Source organism: Asparagus officinalis, chromosome 9 (genome assembly GCF_001876935.1).
Source record: "Asparagus officinalis chromosome 9, Aspof.V1, whole genome shotgun sequence".
In the NCBI taxonomy this organism is placed as follows: domain Eukaryota; kingdom Viridiplantae; phylum Streptophyta; class Magnoliopsida; order Asparagales; family Asparagaceae; genus Asparagus; species Asparagus officinalis.
Window position 1 is genome coordinate 49214744 of NC_033802.1, and position 26714 is coordinate 49241457.

Genomic DNA, 26714 nt, shown 5'->3' on the forward strand with positions numbered 1-26714 from the left:
TTTTCTTTTTGATTTTATTTCTTGATTTTATTCATTCTTTTTTCTTGCCTTATGATTTCATTTATTCTTTGATTATTTCTTCTCTCCTCTAAAATTCAATTTATTGTCTCTTGCATATACTCACAACAATCACTCTTACTCATCATAACTCTCACACTTATTCTTTAATCCTAATTTTGTCATGCACAAAACATGAGAACCAATTCTAATAATCTCTTGAAATCACCTTCATCGTGGGATCGATAACTTTTTATACTATAACTTGATCAATTGTGCACTTGCGATTTTGGTACATAATTATGTTGCACCAAGTTTTTAGCGTCGTTGTCGGGGACGGTGCTAAATTGGATTTTATTATTTTGGTTCTTTAACTTGTGTGTTTTTCTTGTGAAGGAACCGCTTGGAGCTTAAAAATCTTGGATTAAAGATCAAGAACTTGGAGAATTACTTTCGGGTAAGTCTTCTTTCTAGCGTTTTTAATTCCACCCTTCTTAGTTAGCTTCACAATTAGAGGCAATTAGGATTTAAAAAAAAAGATTTTATTTTTGTTAACCATAATAAAATTCACCTTTCACTTGGACATTAACTAACAAGATAATAAATTCAAACAAGAGCTATCTTCCCACATTTGATTGTTGTTGACCATAATTAAATAAAGATTTTTTTTTCGCATCCCTTTTAGTCGCAATTACATCTTGCATAAGGCTCCCTGAAGCAAATGGAGCAAATTTTGAGCTTAGACCGTATTACATAAACATTCTTCCCAAATTCCTAGGAAATAAAACAAAAGATGCATATATTTTTATCTCGAAATTTGAGAAAGTGTGTATTATGATTAAAATAAGAGAATTAACCGAAGATGCAATTAAGCTTAGATTTATTCCATTTGCTCTTAAGGACAAAGCTAAAAAATGGCTGTACAGCTTACCGATAAATTCCATCTCAACTTGGGAGGAATTTGTCACCGTTTTTCTCAAAAAAAATTTCCTATTCATAAAACAGTAAAGCTTAGGAACAATATTCAAAACTTTAAAATTGTCTCAGGGGAGTCATTCTGAAAATATTTTAATCGATTTAAAGATCTTTTAATCCAATGTCCTCATCATGATCGAGAGAAATGGCGATTGTGCCAAGTCATATATGAAGGATTGGACTATTCTTCAAAACATCTTTAGAATCGATGTGTGTGGGAGATTTTATAAGGAAAAATATAGATAAAGCTTGGTAATTCCTAGAAAGTCTATCCGAGAAAACAATACAGTGAGAACACTGTGATGACAAGGTTTCATCAGTTCCCCAATCTAAGTCTAGTGGTCTTTCCTTGGAGTCAAACATTGCTTCTGAAGCAAAGATGACAACAATTCTGCTGAGGTTAGAAGCCTTAGAAGTTAAGGAACGAGCTCCGGCTCAAATCAATCATGTTTCTGCCCCGGGATGTCATAACTGTCAGTCTTCTACCCATGTTTCAGAGGAATGCCCTCTCCTATGAAACAACCATGCTTTAGAATAGATGAACGCTGCATTCCAGCATCCTAGAAATGATCCATTTTCTCCAACCTACAATCCAGGTTGGAAAAATCATCCCAATTTTGCTTGGAACCAAGGAAATTCTCATGGAAACCAAAACTTTATTCCCGCGTCGAACCAACAATTTCCTAGGGGAAACACTATCCCATTCAATGTTCTAAATAATTTTTAACAAGTTAACCCAGTTTTTCCAACCCAACATCCTCATCCTCACCAGCCTACAAATCCTTTCAATTCTGATCATGACAAACATTTAAGTGTCTTAGAAAAGGGTTTTAAAGCTATGATCAAAACTTCTACACAAACGACCAACATGTTGACCCAGTCATCCACCACTCTAAATTCCTTCATGCAAACCACCAGCCAAGTGCTCAACTCAAACACTCAAGCCATAGCCCGGTTAGAAACCCAACTTGGGTAACTAGCCACTGCCGTGAGTGAGAGAGAAAAAGGAAAATTCCCAAGTCAACCTGTTGCAAACCCTAAAGACAATGGATCTATTTTAACCCATCCAGCTCCTGTGAATGTAGTTCACACTCTAAGACCAGGGAAACAAATAGACAATCAGGTTAGAACGCCACTGGATCAAACCCCTTCTCCCATCCAACACACTCCTTCCGATGATGAAAATGCTGAACATGAGATTGAGCCTGATCTAGATAGGTATAGGCCCGTTGCCCCCTTCTAGATAGACTCAAACCTAGGAAAAACTCCCCACAGGTTGAGAAAATCCTAGAAATGTTTAAACAGGTCAAGATCAACATCCCTCTCCTAGATGCAATCGAACAAATCTTCTCTTATGCAAAGTTCTTAAAGGACTTATGCACTAAGAAAAGAACCACCAATATCCCCAAGAAAGTCTTCTTAGCTACCAACCTCAGTGAAATTTTTTCAAAACCCATGCAGTTAAAAAATAAGGACCCTGGTTGTCCCACAATTCCATGCGTCATAGGTAACACTCATATTGATAAGACACTTCTAGACTTGGGAACCAGTGTCAATCTCCTTCCTTATTCAGTCTATCAACAGCTAGGTGTAGGAGAACTTAAACCGACGAGATGTACTCTACAGTTAGCTGATAGATCTATAAAAATTCCTAAGGGAGAGGTGGAGGATGTTCTGATCAAAGTTGGAGAGTTCATTTTCCCTGTTGATTTTATTGTCTTGGAAACACAGCCCGTTTCCAATCTAAAAAGTCAAATCCCCGTCATTCTAGGAATACCGTTCTTAGCCACCTCAAATGCTTTGATAAATTTTAGAACCGGTCAGATGAAACTATCTTTTGGGAATATGACTATTGACCTCAATATCTTTAACCTAGGAAGGCAGCCTAGTGATCTATCTGATAAACCCATGGAAGTGAATTTCATTCAAGGAATATCCAGTGAACAACAAGAGGGAGAGTGTGAGTCTGATACAAATGCATCTGATTTAATGATTGAGGAGCTTTCTGATGACGAACTAGAGAAAGAACCACTGGTCAATCATGTTTCTACTGTTGGCTGGCAACGAGAACCTTTGGAGATAGAACCCCGAGTGCAGCTTCGGTCATCTGTGGAGGAACCCTCTAAGGTAGAGCTCAAACCTCTACCTGAAAATCTAGAGTATACCTACTTAGGGGAGAACGAGTCTTTACCTGTTATCATTTCTTTTGATTTGACTACCGGTCAAAAGGAAGCTCTCTTAGATGTTTTAAGAGAGAATAGAGAAGCCATTGGATGGACCATGGCTGATATCAAAGGGATTAGTCCAACCATTGTTCAACACCGAATCCATTTGATAGATGATGCCAAACCTACTAGAGATCCTCAACGTAGGTTAAACCCAGTGATGAAAGAAGCCGTTAGGAAAGACATTCTAAAATGTCTCGATCATGGGATCATTTATCCCATTTCTGATAGTTCATGGGTGAGTCCAGTCCAAGTTGTTCCAAAGAAATCTGGGACCACCGTGATCCAAAATGAGGCTAATGAGCTGATTCCCACTCGAATCCAAACTGGATGGCGAGTCTGTATTGACTACAGAAAACTCAACTTAGCCACTTGGAAAGATCACTTCGCTCTTCCTTTCATTGACCAAATGTTAGAGCGTTTAGCAGGACACGAGTTCTATTGTTTCCTAGATGGATATTCAGGTTACAATCAAATCCCTATTGCTCCCGAAGATCAGGAGAAAACTACCATCACTTGCCCGTATGGAACATTCGCATACCGACACATGTCTTTTGGCCTGTGCAACGCACCGGCCACATTCCAATGTTGCATGATCAGTATTTGTTCCGACATGGTAGAGAGATTTCTTAAAATTTTCAAGGACAACTTTTTTATTTTTGGTGACATATTTTCCCAATGTTTGCATCATCTTAAACTGGTCCTAGAACGATGTAGACTTTTTTATTTTTGGTGACATATTTTCCCAATGTTTGCATCATCTTAAACTGGTCCTAGAACGATGTAGGGAGAAAAATCTGACTCTCAATTTGCATCATCTTAAACTGGTCCTAGAACGATGTAGGGAGAAAAATCTGACTCTCAATTGGGAGAAATATTATTTCATGGTCAAACAAGGCATTGTCTTAGGACATGTAGTTTTCAATAGGGGAATCAAAGTGGACAAAGCTAAGGTAGATCTCATTTCTAATCTCCCTCCTTCTAAAACAGTCAAAGATGTTAGATCATTTCTTGGTCATGCTGGTTTTTACCGACGTTTCATCAGGGATTTCAGCAAAATTGCTAGACCCTTGACCAATCTCTTAGCCAATGATACATCATTTGTCTTCTCTCCCGACTGCCTCAAAGCTTTTGAATATCTGAAAAAAGATCTAACCATAGCTCGTATCATTCATGCATCGGACTGGACCTTACCCTTCGAATTGATGTGTGATGCATCTGATTCTGCGATTGGTGCTGTTTTAGGACAATAGTTTGATGGAAAACCGCATGTGATTTACTATGCCGGTAGGACTCTGAATGATGCCCAGCAAAATTACTCTGTCACAGAAAAAGAGTTTTTAGCTGTAGTCTTTGCCTTAGAAAAATCAGGTCCTACCTCATCGGTTCCTTAACCAAAGTTTTTACAGATCATGCCGCACTAAAGTATCTTTTAACCAAAAAGGATGCTAAAGCACGGCTCATTAGATGGATTCTCCTACTTCAAGAGTTTGACATCCAAATTCTTAACAAAAGGGGAGCAAAGAACCCCGTAGCAGATCACCTTTCTCGACTCCCAAATGCACCAACATCAACCGTCCCGACCAATGAACATTTTCCAGATGAACAACTCTTAGAAATCCAATTTGTTCCATGGTTCGCCGATATTGTGAACTACATAGTCATGAACCAGATCCCTTCTCATTGGTCCAAACAGGATAGATACCGTTTTCTCTCCCAAGTAAAATACTTTTACTGGGATGATCCATATCTGTTCAAATACTGTCCTGATCAGATCTTTAGGAGGTGTGTTCCCACTTAAGAAACTAGGAGTGTTCTTTCCTTTTGTCATGAGCAAGCATGTGGGAGCCATTTTGGCCCAAGAAAAACAGCTAAAAAAATTCTCCAATCTGGGCTATACTGGCCCACTCTTTTTAAGGATTCATACGAGTTTTGCAAAACCTGTAGCCGCTGTCAGCTTTTAGGGAAAGTCACTAGAAGAAATATGATGCCCTTATAACTCATCTTATCTGTTGATCTTTTTGATATGTGTGGTATCAATATCATGGGACCATTTCCAAATTCCTTTGAAAATATTTACATTCTAGTAGCTGTCGAATACATGTCAAAATGTGTTGAGGCGGTAGCTTGTAAAACTAATGACAACAAGGTCGTTGTTAAGTTTTTGAAAGACAACATTTTTGCACGGCTTGGAGTACCCCGAGCGATCATCAGTGATAACGGTACACATTTCTGTAACCGTTCTTTTGAGGCTTTGATGAGGAAATATTCAATCACACACAAATTGTCAACTCTTTATCACCCCCAAACCAGTGGACAAGTAGAGGTCACAGACAGACAGATCAAACAAATCTTAGAAAAAATAGTTAATAATAACAGAAAAGATTGGTCTGTAAAATTATGTGATGCTCTGTGGGCATATAGAACAGCTTTTAAGGCTAATTTGGGGATGTTACCATACAGACTAGTGTTTGGGAAAGCTTGCCACCTACTAGTGGAGTTGGAGCATCGAGTAACGTGGGCAATAAAATAGTTAAATTTTGACTCAGACTCGGCAGATAAGAACAGAGTGCTCCAAATAAATGACATGGAAGAAATTCAAAATGATGCATACATAAACTCAAAGATTTACAAAGAGAAAACCAAGATTTCTCATGACAAATTAATTTTACGAAAAAATTTCTCTCCAGGACAGAAAGTTTTATAGTACAATTCAAAATTACATCTTTTTCTTGGGAAATTAAGATCAAGATGGACAGGTCCATTTATTGTAAAACAAGTTTTCTCACATGGGGCTGTCGAGATAGAAAATCCTAAAAATGGTGTCATTTTCAAAATTAATGGTCAACGTCTAAAACCATTTTTAGAATTTTCTACACTCGGAGAGGAGGAGGTGTTGGTTCTCTATGAACTACATTGTTTGTAAAAATTTAAAAAAAAAATTATATATTTTCTCTCTTATTTGATTTCTTCATCCTCATACTAACAGTAATTACAGATCCTTATCATCATTGTCGACCAAACAAATGTAAGTTCTTTAATTATTATCTACTTTACTTTGTGCATCAGCGAATTTGCATTGAGGACAATGTAAAATTTAGGTGTGGGTTGGGAATTAGTTATCTTTTCCCTTTATTTTACCTTTTTAGTTGCATTTTTATTATTTTTTTCCTTTTCTTAAAAAAAATTTATAAAAATATTGTCACTTGCCAATTAATAGAGTTAAGTAATAATTGATCTAATTGATAGATTTTAAATTTTCTAATTCCTAGTTAGTGATATACTCAAGTTCACCTTTTATGATAACTCCAAATAATTTTCTTAAGAAATAATTTTTTAAGTAGTATACTTTACTTAAGTCTTACCTTAGACTTTTAATTAAAAATAATGAAATTTTTGCATGCTTAACTTAGAGTTAAAAATATTTTTTTCAAGTTATCTTGATTTACACATTTTTTTTAGATTATATATACTTACACACATATATATATTAAAAAAACTAAACTTATAAAAGAAGAGTGCGAAAAATGGGCATCAAAAAGAAAAAAACTCTTAAATTCAAGGTGATTCTATCTTATAAAGCCTAAGTTGACTGAGTAATTATGCCCAAGGAGTATCTCTATACTTAATGACCTAAGCCCAATTGGGTTGGGATTCATTAGCCCAAAACTCAATTTACATTAGAGTTATATATAAAAACGTTTTCTTGATTATTAACTAGCTTTAATTAGAATGTCTAAATATATTAAGGAAAATTAGTTATTTACTGAATTATTTAACTTGGCAAGTTGACCAAATTTTATGGGTATATTTACTGCAAACCCTCACGAAACTACAACTCGTCCACTAGGGTAACCTAGGGGTTTAAAGGCTTGTTGTATGCGCTAAATACAACCGCGATTCCTGCAAAAGTGAGTTAGGATTTTCTTTTTATTTCCTTTGCTAGAGGACTAGCAAAAGTTTAGGTGTGGGGGTATTTGATAATCATATTTTATTATAATTTTATACCATATTTATCTATTTTATATGAATAAATATGTCACTAATAATTATTTTTATCTTTAATTGCAGGTTAATCAAGAATAAAAGCCAAATATCTCTTCTCTCAATAAAGCCCACGAATTAATGAAAAACATCAGCAAAAGTTCAAAGAGGAAAATGATTGAAGAGTTGGAAGCCCAAAGAGCATGAAGCCCATCAAGCAAATGATGGCCCAAAAGAAAAAAAATGAAATGAAGCAAATTCTTAAATCCCACGTGACCTCCAGCACATCATGCACATTATATTGAAGCAAAAAAAGCAAGGCCCATGAAGCCAAAAAGAAGCCCATAGCCCAAAACACCAAGGGTTTGAAATGGCAGCTCTTTCTTATTCGTTTCATTTCTACATGAATTGTGAAAATAAATGAAGCAAGGCCCAAGAATTCAAGCCCAAAAACTTAAAGGCTAAAAAGGATTTCTTAGGGCTTAAGTCTTCATCCAATGGCTCTCATTCATTATTGTTTACTATAAATAGGGTAGAGAGTGAGGGGTTAGGGTGTGAAATTTTTTTTAACTCCATTTAGAGAGGAAGGTAACTCTTAATTGAGAAGGTCATCTTAATTTGTAACTCTTGTTACAATTAATAAAAATAATTTTTTCTCCACTTCAAATCTTCTTCTCTTTGTTGGATGATGATGATGGAGATGAAGAAAAATTTGATGGTTTACTTTTCTTTTATTTTTTCTTTTATTTCTTTTTAGTAATTTCTTTATTATTGCTTATTAGTTAGATTTACATTCATGCTTATAGTGTAGATTTATTTTCTTCTCTTTTTATTTATTTTTGCACTTTAATTTGTCAAGTACATTTATTTTCTTACATTTAATTTTTGTAATTTATTTTGTAGTTTAGACTTTAATTCTTTGTAGTTAGATTTATTTCTTGTTCATAGTTTAAATTTTTCTTTTCTTTTTCTTTTTGTAATTAGTTATTTTTCTTCTTGCTTTTATTTCTTAATATGTGAAATTAATTCTTATAGGAATCTGAGAATTGTATGAAACTAGTCTAATTTCTTTTATATTGTATGAATTATTCTCTTTCACTTAAAATATTCATGTTTAGGATAATCAACTAGAAAACTAATTGGTAGAAGAAGAATTTGATAATCTATACTTATCTTAAATGGTTTTATAGGTTATGCTTATGAATTCTAGGATTACTATCTTGTTATTGTTCTTATCATGAATAGTAATTTTGGACTTAGATGATAATTTGATATGTTATACTTTTCTTAAATGGTTTGATAGTCTATGCTTAATAAATCTAAGTTGAAATATGATAAAAAGAGAATAGTTTGTATTTTGTAATTGAGATTAGCTAGTGGATTAAATTCTAGATTTCTCATATCTTTAATTGAATCCTCCATCTTGACTTTCTTGAATTTTCTTTTCATTTTTGATTTTATTTCTTGATTTTATTCATTCTTATTTCTTGCCTTGTGACTTCATTTATTCTTTGATTCTTTCTTCTCTCCTCTAAAATTTATTTTTGCATATATTCACAACAATCACTCTCACTCATCATAACTCTCACACTTATTCTTTAATCCTAATTTTGTCATGCACAAAACACGAGGACCAATTCTAATAATCTCTTAAAATTACATTCCTCATGGGATCGATAATTTTTTATACTATAACTTGATCAATTGTGCACTTGCGATTTTGGTACATAATTATGTCGCACCATCTCTTCTAGAGTTGGAGTTGTTTAAGTTTTCCCGGGAAAACATGTGATGCCTCGAGCCTACTCTCTATCCGAGCTCGAATAATATAGCTGAATATAATGCGCTACTCATCGGACTCAGCTTCCCTAAAGAGCTGAGGGTTGAGTATCTCGAAGCTTTTGGTGATTCCTAACTGATAGTTAAACAAGTTCAGGGAGTATATGAGGTTAGAAATCAAGATTTGATACCATACCATAAGGTGGCCGTTGAGATGGAAGAGTCGTTTCAAGGATTCTTCATCGAGTACATTCCACATTTACAGAATGCATACGCTGATGCGCTGGCAGCATTAGCAGTGTCCCTAGCATAGCCTCCTAAGACGGAATAGTTTGTTACGGTAAGAACTCACCAGCTCTTCGTACCAATCTATGATATAGAAAATAGATTAGAGGATATTAAAGAAGTGCATTCAACCTAATTTGAGTTCAAACCTCGAGACTGGTGTTTCCCTATCATAGACTATGTCCTGAACGGGATTTTACCAGAAGACGCGAAGGAAAGAGACTCAATCTGATGGAGAGCACCGATGTTCTACTATAACACAAAGAGTCGAATGCTATATCGTCAGGGGTACGATGGTTTACTACTACATTGCCTATCGACTAAAGAAGCGGAAGAGGTCCTTAGAGAGACACACGAAGGAGTTTGTGGTGCACACCAACATGACCTAAATTTTATGATCGCATCAGAAGGATGGGATATTTCTGGCCCAATATGATCAACGACGTAGTCGTGTATGCTCAAAAGTGTCATGCGTGTCAAGTACACGCGAATTATATGAACCAACCCCCAGAGCATCTACACTATTCGGCTACGTTATGGCCTTTCGAGACTTGGGGAATGGACGTTGTTGGTCCTATTTTTCCCCCATCGACCAAAGGCAACTGATTCATTCTAGCAATTACCGATTACTTATCCAAATAGGCTGAAGCGGTTCCACTTAGAGAAGTTAAGACGAGCAACATCGTGGCATTCATCAAGCACCATAAAATATTTACCGGTATGGTGTCCCGAGGCGAATCATACATGACAACGGTCCTCAGTTTGTCAGCAATTCCTTCATCAAGTTTTGTAAGAAGTTTAAAATTCAGGATATCTCATCGACAGATTATAATCCCATAGCAAATGGATTGGCTGAAGCCTTTAACAAGACTATCATAAAACTTTTATCGAAACTCATGAAGACTAATAAATGGGATTATGATGATAAACTCGGCGAAGCTCTATGAGCCTATCACACCACACTTCGCATATCTACTGGAGCAACCCCGTATTCTCTGGTATACGGGTGTGAAGTCGTTCTTCCATTGGAGATCCAAATTCCATCTCTTCGGATTGCTCTTGCAACGGAGTGTGACGCCCCTGGGTTCACACAAGGCTGCAGTCCAAGGTGAAACCAAGAATGTCAAACCTACCATGCACCACACCGTACAATAACATGTTTCACCATCACAATTAACATCTATCTAGTGGAGTCAACAATAGGTGTAGGTACAAAAGCAAGTAAAAGATAATACAAAAAATAACTGATGAAGTGATAGTGATCACATTGATATCTCATCGTCCAACATACAGAAATACATAGTCAATGTTTGAATAGATAACTGGAATACTCAACAAGTCTCAAGTACAAATATCTGAGTAAAGGAAATAAGGCATACATCCTTTACAACATCTTGAGAATAGTCCTCAAATGTCAAACAAAACTACAGTGGAGCTCCAAAATAAAACATAGCTAAAATAGACGGTTGAACACTAAAGTGTGTCGCCATCAACCTGCGACTCTCCGGGCTCCTGGCTCATTACCTGAAAGGGGGAGGGACAACGAGCGTCAAAGCGCTAGCGAGCAACATCACAACCAACTCCAAGGGAACAGGGCTCGTTGTATAAGAAAATATAGATAATACATAATAGATCTAAAATCATTGATCTTACTAAAGAGGATTTTTAGTATTTAGGAATTTACAACACGAGCATAGGTACTTCGAGCGAAATAATCCAAACAAGGAAACCCTCATGTATATACCTTGTATCTCAAATTGTAAATTCCTAAACACCAAACCCGAAGTTCTAGTACAGGAACAATAATAAAAGAAATACAACAAACCCCAGAGCATAAATACAGTGCCATGTCATAGCCTACATGAGTATCATGTTATCATGTCATAATCTACATAAGTGTCATGTCATAAAACTCCTGTGAGAAAGTCATATACAGGGTTAAGAAATATGTCCGATACAGGAACTAGATATTGTCGTTTTCCAAACACATGGAATAAGTGTCAAGTGTCCAACGCGAGGACAAAAATGGATTATAGTCCAGCATGAGGACTTCTATGGATTATAGTCCAACACGAGGACTGTGTAACTGTGAAAAGTATATGCTGACTGATATACATATTCTATACTCACACGCGTCTCGGTGTACATATCTAAACTTGTGTCAAAAGTCAACCCACATGTACAGATAAATCATTAACATGGTGAACTAGTGACAGGTCATCGAGGCAACCCCGAAAAGCAACTCAAACAGATTTAAGAATCTGTAAAACAACTCATCAGTCGACTGAGGTGTCGACTGATGACGTCAGTCGACTCATGTGTCGACTGACAAGCTCAGGCAGCACAGCCTCAGCTCACCAGTCGATCGATCTGTTGACTGTGGAACTGGGAAAACCAAATCAACCCATCAGTCGACTGATCAGTCGACTGATCAGTCGACTGATGACTGAGATTTCAGCCCGTCGGTCGACTGATCAGTCGACCGATTGACTGCAAAAACTCTGCATAGGTTATTATTCACCCAAAAGTTGATCTAAACTCATCTCCATCAATCCCAAGCATGAAAAATACTGATATTAACATATATGTACCAAACTGGAATGAAAGATCCACATGTAAACATTTATCAAAAGCCTTAAACACAAAAAAACATGTTTGATACGTTTTGAAATCCATAAATCATGAAATAACTCTTGTCAAACATTTTCAGATCTAGATCTCTTTAATAAAACATTGATGATCTTTTTATAAACTGAGAAGCTCAATACTTCACATTATATACCATAAAGATTTATTCTTTGTACTGAAAATACATTTTTGGCTCAATAAAAACTCATTAAACCCAATAAATTCGTGTAAAACAAAAAGGGACAGAGTTGGGTGAGATGTTACTCGCCTCTGGGTGATGAACAACTCCTGGATCTGAGAGAGAGTGGATCCCCTTTGCTGCAATGTGAAGATTTCGACGAAAATCCTCCAAGTTCTCCCCCAAATCACTAAGAACAAAACTAGGGTTTAAGATAGGGGAGAGGGGGCTAGGGTTTTCTCAGTTCTGAAGATGAGGGGGGTGATTTTGGGTGAAGGGGAAAATATACGAACAGTTAAACCCGACCCAAACCCGAACCAAATCAAAACAGATCCGAAACCTGAAAAACTGGAAATCAGCGTATCAGTCGACTGATGTGTCGACTGATACAGTCAGTCGACTGATGTGTCGACTGATCTGGAAAAATTTAGTTTTGTGCATATTTTGCTAATTTGCAAAACCAACGCACAAAACTCTACACCCAAACTCTCATTTCATCTCAAATAACTTATTATCATGTATATCAATGACCTCAAGCTATTTATTATAAAAGAATTATTTATTTACTAATAATTCACATATATTCATATAAAAATTACGGGGTTCTACATTCTCCCCCCTAGAAGAATTTCGTCCTCGAAATTCGAAAACCATACGCATCTCACAACATGAACTTCCAGATAAACATATAGAGATATTTATACTTAACGATCTAAAATGGTAATATTCCCGCTCAAACCCTAATCTAGTGGAACTAGTACATCGGGTGAAAAATCCAAACAAGGAACCCCCCATATATATACCATGTGCTCTGAAAGATTAAGAATTAAGCGCGAATATTCTCATTCTAGTGTTAAATGTAAATATAACTAAAGATATAAACATCATACGAGATACTCATCACAAAATTTTTAATTTATCTGTTCAAACAGGTGTGGGTAGTCGCGACACAAATCCTCTTCGCGCTCCCAAGAAATCTCCTCAATGCCTCCTCGGTTCCACTGAACTTTCACCAAGGAAATTACCTTGTTTCTAAGTCTCTTGTCTTTTCTGGCAAGAATACGAACCAGAATCTTAACAGTAGTCAAATCCTCCTAAAGCTCAATCTCTGGTGTATCCAATACTCGATGCTGCTCCTCATCATGCAAGTGTTTCTTGAGCACAAAAACATGAAACACATTGTGTATACTAGACATTGATGTTGGAAGATCTAGTCTGTATGACACAACTCCTATGCGCTCCAAAATCTGGAATGGTCCAATATATCTCGGCGCAAGCTTCCCCCGTCGTCCGAATCGCTGCACGTCCTTCATAGGTGATACCTTCAACATAACTAAATCCCCAACCTGAAACTCCAAGGGTCTTCGCCTCTTATCTGCATAGCTCTTCTGCCGAATCTGAGCGGCTAGAATCCGCTCCCTGATCAATGCTACCTTCTCGGTAGTCTTCCTCACCAGCTCCGGTCCAAGCATCAAGCTATCCTCCGGCTCTGCCTAACATATTGGTGATCTACAGGGTCTCCCGTACAATGCCTCATACGGAGCCATACCGATTGTCGCTTGATAACTGTTGTTATAAGCGAACTCTATCAATGGAATGTGATCCTCCCAGCTGCCTTGAAAGTCAATGACACAAGCCCGCAACATGTCTTCTAACACCTGATTTACTCTCTTTGTCTGACCATCCGTCTGTGGGTGGAAAACACTGCTGAATGATAATCTGCTGCCAAAAGAGTCCTGGAAACTCTTCCAAAAGTGCGAAGTGAACACTGAACCTCGATCCGATACAATCGTGTCTGGAACTCCATGAAGTCGAACTATCTCCCGGATAAATATCCTCGCATATGCCTCGACAGTATAGGTAGTCCTCACTGGAATGAAATGTGCCGACTTCGTTAGCCGGTCCACAATTACCCAAACTGAATCATTCCCCTTCTTCGACTTTGGCAACCCTATAATGAAGTCCATAGAAATGTCTACCCACTTCCACTCTGGAATGGGTAAAGGTTGAAGTGTTCCTACCGGTCTCTGATGCTTTGCCTTTACCTGCTGACAGGTAAAACACTTAGCCACATACTCTGAAATCTCTCTTCGCATACCACTCCACCAAAAGTATCTCTTTAGGTCCTTGTAAATCTTAGTAGTCCCTGGATGTACTGTGTACCGAGTACGATGAGCTCATCAAGTAACTCTCTCTTCAGCTTGGCACTGGCTGGTATGACTAGCCTGCCCTTCATCCGGAGACCTCCGTCTGCTCCAATGATCCAATCAGTCTTAGGCTCCTTGGAAATCTCCTCCTTTCGGATTTGAATCCAAGAGTCTCCTAACTGAGCTCTGACAACTCTGTCACTCCAAGATGACTGCACTGACACAGCTCCCAAAAATACGCTGGTTCTTCCAATCTCGGGTCTAAAATCAAACTGGCTAAGAGTGATAAGATCCCGATGTAATGAACACCTCAAAGCCTGCTACGACGTTCGCCTTCCCTGGATGATACTGAATCGCGAACTCGTAGTCCTTGATAAACTCAACCCACCTCCTCTGTCTCTGATTGAGTTCCTTTTGAGAAAAGAGGTACTTCAGACTCTGATGGTCTGTGAATAACTCAAACTGCACTCCATATAAGTAGTGCCTCCATGACTTCAATGCAAACACCACTGCTGCTAACTCCAAGTCATGAGTGGGATAGTTCTGCTCATGCACCCTCAACTGCCTTGAGATATATGCTACTACCCTCTGAGTCTGCATCAATACACCTCCTAAGCTCGCCAACGATGCATCTGTATATACGACGAATGTCCTGTCACTGCTCGGAATAGTCAAAACCGGCGTTGTAGTCAACTTAGCCTTCAAAATATCAAAGGCCTTCTGGCACTCCATGCTCCATATGAACTGTACACCCAATCTTTGAGAAGTCCTGAATGAACTTCCTGTAATATCCAGCTAAACCCAAAAAGCTGCGAATCTCTGTCACCGTCTTCGGTGGCTCCCAATCAAGAACTGTCGTGACCTTTGCCAGGTCCACTGTTATGCCCTCTCTACTGATGACGTGGCCAAGAAATCTGACTTCTGAAAGCCAAAATTTACACTTGCTGAAATTGGCATACAGCTGATACTCCTGCAGAGTCCTCAACGCTATCCATAGATGCTCCTTGTGATCTGCCTCCGATCTCGAGTAAATGAGAATATCATCAATGAAAACGATCACAAACTGATCTAAGAAGGGACGAAAAACCCGGTTCATCAAGTCCATGAATATCGCGGGTGCATTGGTCAACCCAAATGGCATGACCAAGAACTCAAAAGATCCATATCTAGTAAGAAAGGCGGTCTTGGGAATATCCATCTCCCGAACCCGCAACTGATGATAGCCAGAACGAAGATCAATCTTCGAGAAATACTGCGCTCCCTGCAACTGGTCAAACAAGCCATCAATCCTAGGTAGTGGGTACTTATTCCAGATAGTGACCTTATTCAACTCTCTATAATCTATGCATAATCTCATACTACCATCCTTCTTCTTCACAAAGAGGACCGGCGCGCCCCACGGAGAATGACTCCGGCGAATAAAACCCTGAGCTAACAACTCGTCCAACTGGGTCTGAAGCTCCCTCATCTCAGCTGGTGCCATGCGATAGGGTGCGCGGGATATCGGGGCTGTGCCTGGCTGCAACTCAATACAAAACTCTACCCCTCTCACCGGAGGTAATCCAGGTATGTCCTGAAAGACATCCTGATACTCTGAGACAACTCTAGTCTCCAATAACTCAGCACCCTGATACCGTCGCATCACCTCCTCGATGTACGCCAGAAATAACTCCGCAAATCGGTTGCCCTGAGAGGTGGCTACAATCATCTCGGACCCATCGGACGCTGGCAACTTGACTGTCTTCGCAAAGCAGTCAATACTAATATGGTAGGAAGACAACCAATCCATACCAATGATGACATCGAACTCAGACATATGCAACACTATCAAATCAACTATGAACTCCGACTCGTCTAAACTAACGGTACACCTCCTAAAAACGCTCTACAGAAGCGATACCTCACCTAGAGGTGTGGAAACAGATAAAGGGGTGTCTAGAGGCTAAGCTACGAGCTGGAGTCTAGCCATAAATGCAAGAGAGATGAAAGAATGCGAAGCTGCCGAATCGAAAAGAATACGGGTGGGGAAAGAATCCACAAGGAACGTACCCTCCACTATGGCTCCGCTAGCTCCATGATCGGGGAACCATACTGCATAAACCCTGCCTGTGACTGAAGACTGCTCTGCTACTGTAGATGGAGAATATGGGACAATCTGTCCCTGAGACCCTGCCCCTCAGTCCTCTGTGCTGCTGGCGGTGCCTCGAGTCTGTTCTGCTGGCCCTAACCTCTGCCCTGCTGGCGCTGCTGCTGGTTTGGACCCTTGCCCTGCTGGACTCCTACGGGTGCGCTACGACACTCCGATGCCTTATGCCTGACCTTGTGACAGTTAAAACAAGATCCCTGGAACTTGCGTTGCTGATGCGCTCTTTGATCCTGCTGGGGTCCCTTCTTATAAGAGACCTGATGCTGCTGCTGATGTCCAGAAAAATATCTCTTGTTCTTGCCTTTGCCACCGCTCTGGCCTGCCTTGGCCTTCTCTTCCTTATCCTTTTGGAACATGCTAGTCTCAATCTCCTGTGAAGTGGCGGCCTCAGCTACCTCCTTAACTGAATAGAACCTCCTCGAGACTAGGTATCGACGAAGATTAGGACAAAGCCCTGCCAAGAATATCTGAGCCTGACGCTCTCCTGTCTGACACATACCCATGAAATGTAGCAACTCCGTGAACCTGCTCTCAAAATCTGCAACGGTCATGTCCCCCTGAGTCAACCTGGACAACTCAAGCTCCTTCCTAGTCCGTACTGCAGAAGAAATGTTCTGCCCATCAAAGAAGTATATGAAGTCCTCCCATGTGAGGGTCATCCTCTGCTCTGGAGTAAACTAAAGTCGGTACCATCTCCCGGCATCTCCCTTCAAGCTGTAGGATGTCAATCTCTGCTTCTGCACTGAATCCATACTGAGTATGTCAAGAATGTTGCCCACATCCTCCTTCCATTTATGGGCTGTAAGAGCGTCTGGTGATCCCTAGAACTCTGGTGCCCTCATCTTCTGGTACCTCTCTACCATACGGAGCTAAGCCTTCTGCGCTGTGACTCTATCTGGGACTGCTAGATGAACAGATGCAGGCGTGATCTCTGGGGATCTCTCTCTGATAGGAACGGCAGGTATCCCCTGCTGCTGAGCTACCGGTGGTGGTGGTGCTATATGAGTCATCACCAACTCCTCAATGGCTGTCATCCGGGCAATAAGAGGAGCCATGATATCCACCAAATACTGAGGAGCCTGCTGCGGCTCGGGTGGTCCCTGCTGAGGCTCGGATTGAGCTGGCTGCTGCTCAGATGGAGTCTGCTGTGACTCTGCTTGCCCAGCTCTCCGAGTACGAGGCCTACCACGTCCTGTCATCTCGCTGCTCATAAGAAAATAAGGGTTTATGAGTTAAAATAGACCTCTATAAATAGCGTATCATAATACAATTTTTTTTCCACAACATATAGTATTTGCACAAATACTTTAAACTTATACAAAAATAGTTGTTATATAAAAAAAATTTCTCAAATTTTGAGATATACGCATATATCGTCCTCACTCATACTAGGAAATCCTTACGGACTCTATACAAGAATCCTAAGAAACTTTATCCTAGCTCCACGACTCGACACAGGATAATCCTAAGGATACTGGAACTAGAGCTCTGATACCAACTGTGACGCCCCTGGGTTCACACAAGGATGCAGTCCAAGGTGAAACCAAGAATGTAAAACCTGCCATACACCACACCGTGCAATAACATGTTTCACCATCACAATTAACATCTATCTAGCAGAGTCAACAATAGGTGTAGGTACAAAAGCAAGTAAAAGATAATACAAGAAATAACTGATGAAGTGATAGTGATCACATTGATATCTCATCGTCCAACATACAGAAATACATAGTCAATGTTTGAATAGATAACTGGAATACTCAACAAGTCTCAAGTACAAAATATCTGAGTAAAGGAAATAAGGCATACAGGCTTTACAACATCTAGAGAATAGTCCTCAAATATCAAACAAAACTACAGTGGAGCTCCAAAATAAAACATATCTAAAATAGACAGCTGAACACTAAAGTGTGTCGCCATCAACCTACGACTCTCCGGGCTCCTGGCTCGTTACCTGAAAGGGGGAGGGACAATGAGCGTCAAAGCGCTAGCGAGCAACATCACAACCAACCCCAAGGGAATGGGGCTCGTTGTATAAGAAAATATAGATAATACATAATAGTTCAAAAATCATTGATCTTACTAAAGAGGATTTTTAGTATTTAGGAATTTACAACACGAGCATAGGTACGTCGAACAAAATAATCCAAACAAGGAAACCCTCATGTATATACCTTGTATCTCAAATTATAAATTCCTAAACACCAAACCCGAAGTTCTAGTATAGGAATAATAATAAAAGAAATACAACAAACCCCAGAGCATAAATACAGTGCCATGTCATAGCCTACATGAGTGTCATGTTATCATGTCATAATCTACATAAGTGTCATGTCATAAAACTCCTATGAGAAAGTCATATACAGGGTTAAGAAATATGTCCGATACAGGAACTAGATATTGTGGTTTTCCAAACACATGGAATAAGTGGCAAGTGTCCAACACGAGGACAAAAATGGATTATAGTCCAAACACATGGAATAAGTGGCAAGTGTCCAACACGAGGACAAAAATGGATTATAGTCTAACACGAGGACTTCTATGGATTATACTCCAACACGAGGACTGTGTAACTGTGAAAAGTATATGCGGACTGATATACATATTCTATACTCACACGCGTCTCGGTGTACATATCTAAACTTGTGTCAAAAGTCAACCCACATGTACAGATAAATCATTAACATGGTGAACTAGTGTCAGGTCACCGAGGCAACCCTGAAAAGCAACTCAAACGGATTTAAGAATCTGTAAAACAACTCATCAGTCGACTGAGGTGTCGACTGATGACGTCAGTCGACTCATGTGTCGACTGACAAGCTCAGGCAGCACAGCCTCAGCTCACCAGTCGACCGATCTGTCGACTGCGGAGCTGGGAAAACCAAATCAACCCATCAGTCGACTGATCAGTCGACTGATCAGTTGACTGATGACTGAGATTTCAGCCCGTTGGTCGACTGATTAGTCGACCGATTGACTGCAGAAACTCTGCATAGGTTATTATTCACCCAAAAGTTGATCTAAACTCATCCCCATCAATCCCAAGCATGAAAAATACTGATATTAACATATATGTACCAAACTGGAATGAAAGATCCACATGTAAACATTTATCAAAAGCCTTAAACACAAAAAAACATGTTTGATACTTTTTGAAATCCATAAATCATGAAATAACTCTTGTCAAACATTTTCAGATCTAGATCTCTTTAATAAAACATTGATGATCTTTTTATAAACTGAGAAGCTCAATACTTCACATTATATACCATAAAGATTTATTCTTTGTACTAAAAATACATTTTGGCTCAATAAAAACTCATTAAACCCAATAAATTCGTGTAAAACAAAAAGGGATAGAGTTGGGCGAGATGTTACTCGCCTCTGGGTGATGAACAACTCCTGGATCTGAGAGAGAGTGGATCCCCTTTGCTGCAATGTGAAGTTTTCGACGAAAATCCTCCAAGTTCTCCCCCAAATCACTAAGAACAAAACTAGGGTTTAAGATAGGGGAGAGTGGGCTAGGGTTTTCTCAGTTCTGAAGATGAGGGGGGGTGATTTCGGATGAAGGGGAAAATATACGAACAGTTAAACCCGACCCAAACCCGAACCAAATCAAAACAGATCCGAAACTTGAAAAACTGGAAATCAGCGTATCAGTCGACTGATGTGTCGACCGATACAGTCAGTCGACTGATGTGTCGACTGATCTGGAAAAATTCAGTTTTGTGCATGTTTTCCTAATTTGCAAAACCAACGCACAAAACTCTCCACCCAAACTCTCATATCATCTCAAATAACTTATTATCATGTATATCAATAACCTCAAGCTATTTATCACTTATTATCATGTATATCAATAACCTCAAGCTATTTATCATAAAAGAATTATTTATTTACTAATAATTCACATATATTCATATAAGCTATTTATCATAAAAGAATTATTTATTTACTAATAATTCACATATATTCATATAAAAATTACGGGGTTCACGGAGATGATGATCGAAAACAACATCATAAACATCTCGAAGAACTCGAAATGCTCAACGAAAAGTGCTTGGAAGCTCAATAGCACATTGAGTTCTACCAAGCCAGAATTTCTCGAGCTTTTGATATAAAGGTTTGATAATAGAGTTTTAAAGAATGAGACTTGGTCTTAGCCGTCCGACGGCCAATGATCCTTAATTCCAAGAAGAAAGGCAAGTTCGAACCCAAATGGGAAGGACCGTTTGTGGTAGAAATAGTCTGTTCAAATGGCGCATATCACCTTATTATCAAGGAAGGCACCCGACTTATGATGCCAATAAATAAGAAATTCCTGAAAAAGTACTACTCTTAGTACATTCAGGATAACCCATGTATTGGGAAGTTTCCGGAAGAATACTACATGTGGTATTCTTAGGGATAACCTAGTTACTACAAAGTGATAAATAAGAAATCCCCACTTGGACTTTGAATGTCCTCCAGATTGAAACGTGTCTCACTGTCGAGATCAAATGAATACTTTTACTGAGACGAGATTCGATCACTCTGATAGATCAATCTTTCCTCTCAAAACCCTCACTGGTGTTTGACAATTCATAATCTTTCACCATAAAATCCTCCACTAATCAAATCAATTGACGGTGGGTCCACCAAAATTCCTTTCGAATAAATCTATTCAAACTCTCACCGTGTTCGTGTACTTAACAATCGCGTTGTTAAAACACTAACATAACACCCAAAAAAAATTCTATCCGCCAATCTTTAGCAATTTTCGAACTTTGTGTGTTAAGTCCTGATCACTTAACACCAAAATCACCCATCGAGTGGCAAGTACGAGTCAGCGTTCTCAATGCCATCTGTACTCCATTCCCACCGCTTGTTTGGTCAAACCGATAAAAGTTAGGGTTAGATCTAGAATCCCCTCTCGATTCCTTCCATGAACGAGAGGTCCACATTCAAAGTGAGCAATCAAACCGATAAAAGTTAGGATTACCTCCAATCCCACTTGGTCAAACCTACAAACAGTTAGGACCAAAATCTGAATGCCCTTTTCAATAAACAAAAGGCTTGCACATTTTTCTATTCGGCCAAACCTATAAAAGTTAGGGCCAAAGTTGGAATTTCACCTCGATAAATGAGGAACTCCTTTTTAGATTAAACAACTAATCCTATAAAAGTTAGGGTTGCTTGAATCTTCTCTATTCTCGGAGTGGATATCTCACTCTTAGTTTTACCTTTTCGGATTCTTGGGGTGGAAATCTCACTTTGAGTTTCCTTTGTAACTGGAGATAGAATATAAAATTCTTCCTCTTTAGTTTTGTGAGAAAGAATATAAAATTCTTCCTCTCCTGTTTTGGGTTCATCTTCACCTTAAAGAAGACCTAGGGACAGAATATAAAATTCTTCCTCTCCATCATCGGGTTTATCTTTACCCCAAGAAAAGAAACAATTCTTAACTTCAAATCCTGCACTTCATACACGGAAAATTTTATCTCGATCCCTACGTCTAACACACGTTGCCGGTTTAGTCTTTCACCGAATGAAAAAGATATCAGAATATAAGTCTGAGGAATTTTATCCTGAAGCCTAAGTAGGGATAAGTCAGTGTTTAACATGTGCTGTTGGGTAGCGCATTCCCGTATAAATGGTAAAGTCTACATATTCAATATCGTAGCACTAAGAGAGTTAACTATCTTAGCATAACGTTACATACAGAACATACTTAAACAGTTTGCATGCAAGCCCGATTCAAATGGTAATTGGTAAAGGCACGTCAAATCCGTTGAGGGCCGAGGATTTGCCAAAAATCCTAAGTCTACGTCTAACACACGTTACCGGTTTAGTCTTTCACCGAGTGAAAAAGACACCAGAATACAAGTCTAGGAAACTTTATCCCAAAGCCTAAGTAGGGATAAGTTAGTGCTTAACATGTGCTGTCAGGTAGCGCATTCCCGTATAAATGGTAAAGTCTACATATTCAATTTCGTAACACTAAGAGAGTTAACTCTCTTAGCATAACATTACATGCAGAACGGACCTAAACAATCTGCATGTAAGCCCGATTCAAATGGTAATCGATAAAGGCACGTAAAATCCATTGAGAGCTGAGGATTTGCCAAAAATCCTAAGTCTACGTCTAACACACGTTGCTGGTTTAGTCTTTCATCGAGTGAAAAAACACTAGAATACAAGTCTGGGGAATTTTATCCTAAAGCCTAAGTAGGGATATGTCAATGCATAACACACATTACCGGGTAGTCTATTCCCGTGAGAAAGATAAAGCTTACGTATTCAACATTGTAGCACTAAAAGAGTTAACTCTTTTAGCACAACATTACATGCGGAACAGACCTAAACAATCCGCATGCTAGCCCGACTCAAACGGTAGTCGGTAAGGATCATCAAACCCGTTAAGGGCTGAGGGTTTGCCAAAAATCCTATAAGTATTATGGTTGATTATTCCAAACAGAATGAGACATCATAATGAAAGAGACATAATGAATGAAAAGGAAATGTCTTCTATTAATGAAAATTGAGTTTGCAGGTACAAAAGTCACAATCAAACTACATGAAGCTTATGACTAAGAATGTTTTGCTCTAACTTAGATAATTCTACAGTATAAGCTTGCTCAAGCTCGCTCTGTAGTGTGGTCTTCATGGATTCCTCATCAGCGGCAAATATCTACGTGGCCTCTACCTTCATCATGGTTACTTCTCTTTGGAAAGTTCTAGTTGTTTGGACACTGTATCTACAGCACCCTCCGCATGAGCCTTTGTCATTTCCAAAATGGTCTGAGCATCCTTGACCGCCTTAAGTTCCAATTCGAGTCTCTTTATCGTGGTGACACCTGGTGTGAGAGAAGAGTCAATGTCGCGAAGGGCTACTAATTTATCATTAAAAACGGCCTCCATCTGATGAACACAACCCTCTTGTTCTTGATTCTTAAAATTGGCAGATATTTGAGCCTCATTCCACGCCTGCAGCCTAGTCTCCATCTGAGTGACCACATATGAAGGAGCACCGACAGCCTGGAATTCCTTCAACCTTTGAAACTCACGCTCGAGACAGTCTAAGTCTACAGTAATAGCATCTGCCAGATCTGAATGTCCTTGATTTCTTAGGAAGGCCACTTAGTAAACCATATATGATTTGAAAAGACCGGGAGAAAGTCCTTTGCTGATAAGCTTGTCAATCATATCATTCACGAACGAGAAGAAGGAGGTGATTTCCATCCGAAGAAGGACTTTGTTCGGGTCATCGTCAGATAGCAAAGCCTTAACTATGTTATTAAACCGGGAAGATGGACCTACAAGGAAAAGAGGATATAAATGTTTTCAAAGGTTAGCCAAAGTCCTGAATCAGTATTGGCATAAAAATTTACCAAAGTCGAATGATGCTTCCTCGAGACAACATCCCGTGCTTGGTTCCGCCTGCACGACCTCGTGAATCGTTAGGATTGTTGCTGATGTCGCAGCCGTTGACATACTGACCTCTTTAGTTGGTCTCACGACTTGCTCGGTAAGGCTATTCCCTGCAGCTACAGCGGTCATGTCAATTGTCAGAATTGTGAGCTAAGGTTGAGTGACGGACGACTGAGCTTCTATGATAGTTCCTACCAACAACAAGAAATCAAGACCCTCAGAATCGTTAGATATCCCAACAATAGTTGCTGCATCAGTCTTAACGACTGGTCCTACAAGTAAAACTCCCCTACGGTTAAGTAAAACTGATAAATGGATAACTGTCACAAAGGGATAAAATTCATGGCTGCGGAGGAACCAGCCTCGATGATCGGTTCAACAACTTCAATGATCGGTTCGGCAGCCTCACGATGATCTTATTCTGACAATGTGTTGTCAAATGGCCTATCGCCGTATCCCAAAGAGTCTTGTATCGGATCAGAGAAAGGGGCATCAGCTGCGTTGTGAAAGGTTTCTTTGTCGCTCAAACCTTCCATCGAAATATCTATAGAAAAGTCTAAGTATTAAGACATGAAAATAGAAGTTGAGGACTGATAATGAATGGGAATTAAATTTACCACTGCTGGCAATGGTAGGCTCTGCGATGCCGACATCCACACTCGCCCCTTGTAGCTTTTCTAAAAGAGCTAGAAGCATGTAAATAATTAGGGGAGGGACGGACTCTGAGTGGTTTAATGCCTGATATTACCATCTGAAAGGTGTACTATCGGTAATAGATATACCTGGGCTAGCGATCATTGTAGACAAACCAGACTCTACAACGGCACCTTCACCAGTTTCAAGGGTTGCATTTGTTTCAACACCTGTCGGATCCACAGCCACAGCCTCATCTGTTTGTGGCACAAAGTTGGATCCTCCAAAAAACTCTAAGTCGGGAGAAGAAGGGTTATACGTCATTGCATCTTCTTTATGACCCCCTAGAATATAAAATTTTTTAAGTCTAAAGCTTAGTAGATGAAAGGATTGAAAAGATAACAAGAATTGAAACCTTACCTTTCCCACTGATTGGTGCATCGCTGGCCACTCCTGTTTGAGAAGCCTGGGGTTTAGCGCACCGCTTGATAATCATTTTCGTTCATTTTACAAGCCTATCCTGTGCTGATGTAGCACGCGGCTCAATTTGCAATCCAGTTTGAGTTGTGGCCCGAGGTTAGGCACGAGTGACAAGGCTACTTCTCTCCTTTTCTTCCTCAGAACCTACATCTAAAAGTTCAACTATCATTCTATTATAAGTGGGAAAAATTTTCCACTTCTTTCGAGCATTAAGTCGATGAGCTCGATCAGCAATTGATAAATCTCATAGCTCTTTATAAAAAGACTCAGACAAACCTGTCGCATGTTCCTCGAAGTCGTTATTAACCTCCATATCCCCACCAACAGTGACTTCATCCTCTTAAGAAGTCTCCTCGTCAGAAGCGAACGACTCCTCTTCTACATCCTCCATTTTCTACTTCCCTTTGCCTAAGGGACCAGTGAGCTTATTGTCGTGTCTCCTTCGTTCCTGCATACTTTCTCGGACCATCCTCTCAGCAATACGCGATGCAGCTTCAGCCATCAACTCCTTAATTGGCCTTAGAGGGACGGACTCGTTAGCTAACATAAGCCACTTGCAACATAAATATGTCAACTCTAAGTAGCGTTCAGCATTCGGAAGACTGAACTTGGCACCGGTACAGCCCGTCACGTTCCACAACTAAGCTCGAGCATCGTCTACTAGTCTGCCACGAGTATAAAATTGTTGGTTCGGATTCCCAATGTATAATTGATCGTATCCAAACTGACGGGCAAACCGGCACGGCAGATAAGGCTCTAAGTAACAGCGTTCCTTCACTCAGAAGACGAGATAGTCTGGCCTTATGTTCATTAGCCATCTAAAACAGCCAACATCAAGAGAAGTCTGACTTGTTCCTGGCGTTTCTACGTTGGCTAGCAACCCACTATATCAGCTAGCAAATCGAGGGAAGCATGGTTTGAACACCCAACCCTTGTGAATATGTAAGATCTTCCTAACATCCGAGAGGTCCCGAGCTTTCCATTTACACTCCTCGAGTAATTATAGCAAAGGAGTGGATAGATCTGCATTAGTTAGGGCTGACATCAGATCGGGGTGATGAAGAACCAGCCACCCCAACTGTTCGCGTGGAAAACTGTTGCTTTCTTCATTAATGAGATAATTGTCATCTTGGATTATAAAGATCCGGTCTTTTATATTAACAAGCAGCATTCGTCTTCTGAAAAGAATCATTACCTACCCTCCTCGCGTATTGTTATAATAATTCATCGGTCGCCTTTCGGTACATATGCCCTTTGGCTGGACCGGAGGACCTGGATGCGAAGTACTCTCAGACCTTCTCCTGAGTGTTGACAATCTATCCCTGGCTTTTCTTATGAGCTTGCGCGCTTCGGTGGACTTACTGTACATAAATGCGCCGACCTCTTGCTTAAGAACAGTAGTCGGTTAATGGCGGAGCTTTTTTCCTTACCGTAAATATGCTTTTGCGGCCTTTTTATTTGTTCAGGAGCCTGGTTGTTCCGAAGATGCTGCAGGCGTTCCTTTATTATGATAGGGAATCGAAGCAGGATATACAAACAGGATTATCGTACAATTTTTGATTTCACATCATCAACATACAAGGGAGTACTTCCTTAAATCGTTATTTATTTCATTACTCGGGCATGTTGCAGTTTACAATCCGACCCGTCGACGATTGTTCATCACTCAGGTTGATTACAAGCGGTAAGCAATGTCGATGCGTAGACCAATAACTCCATAATTGTAATCAAATTTTACCGCCATGTCGCGTAGTCTCAGCTTCCTCTACTGCGCGGTCCGGTACTGTGGGGCGCGCGACATGACTCTCGCAATATTGCATTCATTACGCATAAACAGAGGAGAG

At 39.6% G+C, this 26714-nt stretch overlaps 2 protein-coding genes across 2 annotated transcripts; both read right to left on the minus strand.

Moving 5' to 3' along the window:
• LOC109824430 lies at nt 23308–23989 on the minus strand. Its single transcript, XM_020391027.1, has 2 exons — nt 23718–23989; nt 23308–23642 (listed from the first exon to the last, which is right to left on the minus strand). The coding sequence occupies exons 1-2, from the start codon at nt 23884–23886 to the stop codon at nt 23467–23469; spliced, it is 345 nt and encodes a 114-aa protein (XP_020246616.1). The 5' UTR covers nt 23887–23989; the 3' UTR covers nt 23308–23466.
• Nucleotides 24121–24886, minus strand: LOC109823434. Its single transcript, XM_020389711.1, has 4 exons — nt 24811–24886; nt 24540–24734; nt 24375–24434; nt 24121–24301 (listed from the first exon to the last, which is right to left on the minus strand). The coding sequence occupies exons 1-4, from the start codon at nt 24884–24886 to the stop codon at nt 24174–24176; spliced, it is 459 nt and encodes a 152-aa protein (XP_020245300.1). The 3' UTR covers nt 24121–24173.